This window comes from Typha latifolia, chromosome 8, assembly GCF_019914945.1.
Source record: "Typha latifolia isolate L0001 chromosome 8, TyphaL0001v2, whole genome shotgun sequence".
Classification (NCBI taxonomy): Eukaryota; Viridiplantae; Streptophyta; class Magnoliopsida; order Poales; family Typhaceae; genus Typha; species Typha latifolia.
The window spans coordinates 2,465,600-2,473,307 of NC_133093.1; the positions used below are offsets into that span (position 1 = coordinate 2,465,600).

At 34.5% G+C, this 7,708-nt stretch overlaps 1 protein-coding gene across 2 annotated transcripts; it reads left to right on the top strand.

The window, feature by feature from the left end:
* The first annotated feature begins 1,347 nt into the window (after positions 1 to 1,347).
* Positions 1,348 to 6,663, top strand: LOC140793364 (uncharacterized). Of its 2 annotated transcripts, none has more exons than XM_073144804.1 (5): positions 1,348 to 1,699; positions 3,333 to 3,489; positions 5,688 to 5,926; positions 6,013 to 6,186; positions 6,257 to 6,663. In XM_073144804.1, the coding sequence occupies exons 1-5, from the start codon at positions 1,451 to 1,453 to the stop codon at positions 6,341 to 6,343; spliced, it is 906 nt and encodes a 301-aa protein (XP_073000905.1). In that variant the 5' UTR covers positions 1,348 to 1,450; the 3' UTR covers positions 6,344 to 6,663. The 2 variants fall into 2 exon arrangements, with proteins under 2 accessions (XP_073000905.1, XP_073000906.1); XM_073144805.1 differs by having other exon boundaries at positions 5,718 to 5,926.
* The last annotated feature ends 1,045 nt before the right edge of the window (positions 6,664 to 7,708 follow it).

Consider the following 7,708-nt stretch of genomic DNA (forward strand, 5'->3'; position numbering starts at 1 on the left):
AGACTAAGAAGTCACTTTCTTATCTACTAAATAATTTTACTTTCTCATTTTGACTTTTTTTTCTTAAAAAAAAATATTCACTTCACTAAAATCAGTTCTTATATTAAACTCGACACTCTAAGATCAACTCATTACTATCCTTATAATAATTATAGGGACTTTTACAAATGAATGCACTCTTCCTTGAGACGAAATTGAGAGAGAAGGGCATTTTTATAAAATGATATAAAATTTATTATTGTGAGTTTACATTAATTGCCAGTCAAAACTTTTAAAATATTATAATATTTGCCATTACATTTTTCAAAATATTATAATTTTCGTTCAAAAAATATCATTCTATCACTCAAATCTAACTAATCTATCTCATAATATTAATCGGTTCTCGCAGTACAAGAACATCTCTTTTATCATATATTTCATACTCTAAGCTTCGTGAAAGAAGAAAATTATAGTAATTTACATAACTTCAGCAACCATTAGTTAGAAATATTTCATTACTATTTAGTTAAAAAACTAATTATAATTAAAATTTTAAAAAAAATCTAAAAGATTTCAGTGGCAATTATAATATTTTAAAGAATGTAGCAGCAATTATAATATTTTAAAAGTTTTTAGTGGTAATTATATAATTATGCAAAAGTTAGGTGGGTTTTCGCAATGAGATTAAAAGTTAGGTGGTTAGTTGCAAAAAAGACTACCTTATATAACTTGCTAGTTCTAAGCGGCAAATTGATATATCGACCCACCAACTCCCCCTCTCCACCTCTTCATATATCATAAGATTTTTTTTTTAATTTTAACTTATTTAAAACATCATAATTGCCACTTAAATTTTATATATTTTTTTAGAATTATCATTCTGATTGTCTATAAGATTTTCAAACAGATAATTTTTAAAGTTAACAAAGAATTTAACTGACTAAAATACCTTTTTTTTTCTGAAGTTTAGAGTGTAAAAAATAATATTTATCAATGATTTTTTATGTTGCATTAATAAAATAATAAATATTAGATAGCTTTCTAGTTATTTAAGAAAATTTATACAAGGTCAAGACACTTTATCATATATAAATTTAGTTTAATCATGATTAGTTGAGTTTAACTGACTAATTGTCTTTCAAAGAGCTCAGTTATTTTGATGGATAATATTTTATTTAAAGAATATATTAGTAATTATAATAATATTTGAAAAGTTTTCAATGGCAATTATGACAAAGTCCAAAAGATAATTGTTATATATACCACGGCCGGATCCATCGTATCCCTCTTTCCGAGTTCTGGACTGATAAAAGAGGGGGTGAGAATATCATCTCCTCTTCTTTTTAATACTTCCGACTCCCCCTCCGTTCCGAACTCCTCCGCAAGAAACCTCTCTCTCTCTCTCTCTCTCTCTCTCTCTCTCTTAGAATCTTCTATCTCTGCGGCCCCACGGATATCGAGGCAATCAATGCCGACCGTCGTGGAGGGCCGGAAGAGGGACGCCTCAGTCTTCGTCGACGATTTGATTCTATCGCCTCTCCCTTTATCCAAGCGGATCCGGTCCTCCCCCGGCGGCGACGAGGATAGCGCTCACTCTTCTGCACCGCTGCCGCTTAATCCTCCGACGACAACCGATGCCTTTGGCTCCGGCTGTGGTGGCCGTGAGGAGACTCCCCTCGGGTGTCTCCGGCTTGTCTTCCCGGACGTGCCCCCGCAGGTTTCTTATTCTCTCCGAATGGATGAAAAAGATCTGTTCTTTTGTTGATGTGATCTTGTTTGGTGTTATTTGTGATTATTTGGGGTTTATTTGCGTTGGGAGACAAAGATTGGTTTCTCTTGGCCAAATTGTAAGTTGGAGTTGGCACATTATCTTGATAGAACGACCCTAGATTTGAAATTAGATAAAGGAAGGCATCAATTAGAAGATTGCAGCCGTGTGAAGGGGATTAAGGGGTGTTCTTGATTGGAATAAAGGTGAGAATTTTGAGGACTAGAAAGCCATGTCTTTACTTCAGTTGTGGTGAAATTGTGATTGTTGGGACTAAAAAACTATAAGTTCATTTTTAGTTGTAGTGAGTATGATTACTTAGAAAATATGGAGCAAAGCATGTGCTAAATAAAGTATAGCTACAAATTTTTGCTTTGTGATTGATCTGTACGGTAACCTGTATTTCATATATGGTGGATGCACTAGGACGTTGTAACTTCTGCCCAGGGGTGGTTGGATCTTGCGGTCAAATTGAGGCAGATGAAATCCTAAAAACTCATGCCTTTTCTAATTGAGATGAGAGCAGGGGAGCCTAATTTATAATTTTTATGGTCCAAAACCAACCAATCGGCCAAATTATAGGAATCAAAGTTATGAAAAGTGGCAAGGTTAACCAAAGAACATTAAAATGACTAAATGTGATTGGATAGAAAGGTTCTTGCTGTGATGGAAATGGATCAGGCATGAAACATCTGTTTCCTCTCTAATATTTTGAATTTTGGCCCTAATTTTTCTCTACTTCTCCATTATACCCTATGTTTGGTTACCTGCTTTACAGAAAATGACCCATTAAGTTGAAGTTGGTGAATCATCCTCTATCTACTTATAATTAGGTTGAATTTAGCTCGCAGATGCCAACTAATCTGAAAAGATCACCAAAGATGCCTGCGATCTTGGACAGGTTCAGGGGACAGACCTAAAAAAGTCATCGTGCAATTTTGAGCACGGAATCGACCTCTTTCTTATAACAGAAGTATGATGTTTGGAGGTTCTTGTAACAGGTGCCAAGCAAGCTTGGTTGAGATTGCAGTAACCTGTGTAGGATGTCTTGGTGCCAAGTAATCTAGGATATGCAGAAACTTCAAAGATACATATAACAGTAGACAATTTGATAAAATGTAAATAGAGGCTGAAAATTGCTCTTCAAATAGAAGAATTTTGCTAATAGTATCAGAAAGAACATCTTGTTGTAAATATGAAATTTCTGATTGCTTGGAGAAATATGTGCTTTGCAGAGAAATAAGGTGGGAAGAAAGAGAAAAGAAAGTAGTTGACAACTTTTTGTCTTTCATTTCTGTTAGTTTTATTGACGTATTAAGAAACATATCTGTAATCTATCTACCACCAGTACACTTCTAAATGTATGTTATCTCTAACAACTAAGTGAGTAACTAGTCTTGCAAATTGCATGAACCATGTAACATTGGTCCCTTAATTTGATTACTTGATTTGACATTTATGAAACCTTTTCTTCAAAACACTTTAAATTTGTTAAATTGAGGAAGTACGTTTTGTGTTATTTCACCTGGGAGACATATTCATATTGTACCTTGTACTGAAAATTTCTGTTAAATTGTTTTAGGTTCTGGAAAAGGTTCTTGAAGCCTCGGGGAATGACTTGGATTATGCTATCAAGGGTATCAACAAACTTCAATCGGGATCAGAAGGAAGGGACTTAGGCTTAACTACAAGCAAATATTTACCTGATAATGGAACAAATGTAACAGTTTCACTTGAAGGTATGTAGAAACTATTGCTGCATTAATTACGATGTTGCTATTTCATTGCCACCATCCTTTTGTACGTATTGATCTTTTCTAGTTTTGTGATTTGGTTTCTGTCTTGTTGTTGCCTTGATTAACTTCATTCATTGTGGCAATTATATGTTCTTTAGATATTACATCATACTTACTATAGATACTTCATTTTCCTACTTTATCCCTCCTGCTAGTTTTGGTAGCTGTGCCAATCTCTTGGATGAAAGACTGCCACAAATTTGTCATAGAATTACATATAAGTCTGCCCAGATTGATAGTAATCTACTATAATGAGTTTTAATGTTCGAGTGTGCAGTAAGGTTATTTTAAGTTGGACAATTTTGAGGTTTTTAGCACCTTAGTCAATATGTGCAGCTTGCTGTCTACAAGTCTACAGGGTCTAAAGACTAACATGAACTTGAATTTCTGGTCTTTCAAGTGAGAACTTTTTTGGATGATTACATAAATAAATAAGTAACTAGAGAAATAAATATATGGAAAAAAATTGAGAACATATTTCTTCTAGAGACTGTTAAATCTTATGATACAAGTACTAAACTTTTGGATATCAACTATATTTCTTGCAAAGTTTCGAGTATCGGGATCGGGATTGAAGGCTCGAAAAAATAATACATATTGGCCACCTGTATGGGTCGATATGGTATTAGACTATTTAATTACATAACATTTTGAAAATCTAGAAAATATGTTAGGAAAATAGAACTTACTCATATATGAAGTTAAAAAACTAAAAAATTACTTACTCAAAACTACAATTAGGACCTAATAAATTTCTGTGCTTGCAAATTACTATTACAGAGGTGAGATGAAGAGAGATCTATCTCTCTTTTCATTGATGTTTTGCAACAGTTAGAGAGGGAGTTAGAGAGTGGGGGAGAGAGAAGTGAAAAAAAATAAAAATAAAAGGTAAACCGAAAGAGAGAAAAAGAGCACTCATCCAAATTCACCGGAGTGCGAATTCACTTGATTAGCCATCAGATGAGCTCAGTGAAATGTGAGGGGTGAGAATTTGTGTGTGTGTGTGTGTGTGAGAGAGAGAGAGAGAGGGAGGGAGAGAGAGAATATATAAGACAAATTTGAAAAGACAGTAGCTGGGGGGTTTGATCCAAAATTGAAACTTCAAACAACCCATATCGGGTCGTTTTGGCTAATCTATCGATCCCAGCCCAATACCAGCCACTTGGCTAGGATCGGGGCATGATCAGGATCAGCTATGACCAATTCCGATATGTTTCAGTTGATCTGGATCAAAATCGGCCAAAATCACCATCCATGATTTCTTATATATGGGTAGAAACTCCAAATGCCTATGGAGTGGGATTTTCAGCCAATTCAAATTCATGAGTAGGTATTGCTTTCTTTGACTAATTTTTATTTGAAACCTACAGTTTTGACTGAGATTGAGATGTTTGGACTAACACCCATACATTTGGAAATCAACAAGAGCTGGAACTTTTAATTAATATATTCATTTGTACTCACATCTTATATTTGACTTACTTTAGTTGTGCCACACAGTGTGACTGAGGTTTCCACTTTGCACTGTGCATCATTTGTCTCATGGTTGAGTCATGGAACTGGAAAGAACCTCTCCAGTAATTAGACTTCCTAGATTTATCTCTAGACCCAGCAGTGGTGGAACCATTGCTCACTTCGGTGTCCTCTTTTTATGTTTGACCTCTTTTAGTTTGTGATGCCCAGTGTCATCACTCATTATGAGTACACTCAGTACAGTTTTAACTTGTTCTTTATAAAATTATTTGGGCTGAAAAAGGGAATGGTTTACTCTTCCTGCATCATCAAGAGCCATGGTCTTGTTTAGTCACATTCCATAGGTTGAATAGATGCTCCAGCAAGTGATTGTAAAATTTTCCGGTCCCTTTTTCCCTCTCATTGACATCATCTTTATGTTTGTTATGTTTCTCTTTATCAAAGCAATAGGTAGATTGTTTTTTCAATATATACTGAACTATTGAATGATATGACGAAAATATTGCCTTACATTTTCTCTTTTTCAGTTTGTTTCTTCAAGTTGTAGTGTTCATAAGGTATATAGCCTCAGGAATAACTATGAATGACAATCTGAGTAGGATTATCTGTGTATTATTAATCTCTGCTGGAAAGCTTATTTCCTCTGCCTTTGATGCTATTGCATTTAGAATCTGTGTGTGATTGGACTCTGTTTGCAGCTGACTATGATGGAGGAATGGCTGCGCATACATCACTCACGGAGAGCATCCCAACAGATGGTTCTGGATGGGTGGATCTGTTTGTGAGGGAAATTTCTACTGCTTCCAACTTGGCTGATGCAAGACATCGTGCTTTCAAATTGCTAGAGATCTTGGAGAAGTCCATTGTGGTTCATACTGGCAGTGGGTCAGCAGAGAGCTTTCACAAGGTTGTCTAAACTTCGCTTTTGTGAATTTGTAAGCTTCTCACCATCAATCTGCCTAGATGAGTAATTTTTGTTATACTTGTATCCAGGAAAACAAGAAGCTGGAGGAACAGGTCGAGGCTTTGCTTCGTGAGAACAGTGTCCTGAAACGGGCAGTTGCAATCCAACACGAGCGCCAAAAGGATTACGATGAAAAGAGCCAACAACTGCAACACTTGAAACAGACGGTGTTCCAATACCAAGAGCAGATACGGACACTAGAGGTAGATTCTCAGCATAAGCATGTGATCATTCTGTGATTATTAAACTTAATTTTGCCTCATTCCCTTGCAGGTAAACAATTATGCGCTAACGATGCATATGTACCGCGCACAGCAAAATAGTCCCATCTCAGGACATTTCCATCCTGATGTCTTCTGAGGCCATGCTGTCCATCCCTTACACTTGAATTTTTCTCCGTTGTAGTAGAAGAAGAGGTAGTTCACTCCCTTATTGTTGCAACTCTAATTCTGGAAGATTCATCTCTTTAGTGGTGAGAGGCAGACAGATAGCCCAGAGGTATTACCCCTGTAGAATTGTCAAAATATGTATTCTCTTTCTTAGCGAAATTAGCTGCAGTTGACAGGATATTATCAGTTGTGTCTGCCTGCTCTTATGCAGAATGATATAGGTCCTTGTATAGTTTTGAAAATAAAATTAATTGCTATCTGCCAGAAGGCTGTCATCATTCATTTGCTCCACTTTTTGTGCAAACTTGATTTCTGAAAATTTTGTGAATCAAATTTTGTATATAACACTCTGCTTTATAGTATAACTGAGGTTTATACTATATATTTTTATTATTTACAAATCGAGTTATATAATTTAACGAATATGTGCAGAAAATATTTTGAGTTAGATTTGAACTAACACCGTCAAAATGTTCTGTTGAATAGAGATATTTTATTTCTAAAATGAAAAAATATTTTTATTTCTAAAATAATTAAAATGTTCTTAGTATGATTTGATTGAGGATATTTTTATAAATTTTTAGTATAGTTAATTTAACTCAGAGATTTAATTAAGTTTAACTAACCGATCTATCGATAATAGTGTTTTCTATATATATTTGCTTAATTATGGGGTTCGATTTGTAAATAGTAAAAATAGGATGTAAAAAGATATGCAAATTTCCCCAAATGTATAATGCTATAAATATCAACTAATGTGCTTATTTATTTTTAATTTTATTTATTGCAGTAGACTCTATTTGTTTGGGAATCTATATCGCCTGTATCAATCCTCATGACTAAGATCCTGGGTGGGTATAATTCCAAAAATTTATTCATAACATTTCAAAATTGATCTATTGCAATCATATACTAATGAGGGTCATGGAGACACTATTTTATGAGGCTTTTATGCTTTGGAATGGTTTTTTTTTTTCTCATGTCACAAATTCTGGGTGCTATTTAGCTAATTTAACCCCCAAAAAACCTTTTGTTTTTGAGAGAAAGCAAGAATTTATCGTTGGGGGAAATTAAAAAGTAGAGATAAATGAAATTAAATGGCTAGACTCTTGCAATGGTCAGGCGAAGATAAATCTATCTCTTGAACAGATTTATCGTCCACTTGTTGCAATTGGAAATTATGAGCAATTTATTCTCGGAATACAAGACCATCACGAATCAAAGTGTAACTCGCAAAATTGAACCTTAATATGAACAAGAGTTAATTGTAACAAAGTAAGCACTAAAGTCTTTTTAGAATTATCCAAAATAATAGCACCATCTTTTTTAGAAAATG

Coding starts and splice junctions, on each gene's coding strand:
- LOC140793364 (XM_073144804.1), top strand. CDS start 1,451: ATGCCGACCGTCGTGGAGGGCCGGAAGAGGGACGCCTCAGTCTTCGTC. Junction 3,490..5,687: donor TGTAACAGTTTCACTTGAAG/GTATGTAGAAAC, acceptor TATTGCATTTAG/AATCTGTGTGTGATTGGACT. Junction 6,187..6,256: donor AGCAGATACGGACACTAGAG/GTAGATTCTCAG, acceptor ATTCCCTTGCAG/GTAAACAATTATGCGCTAAC.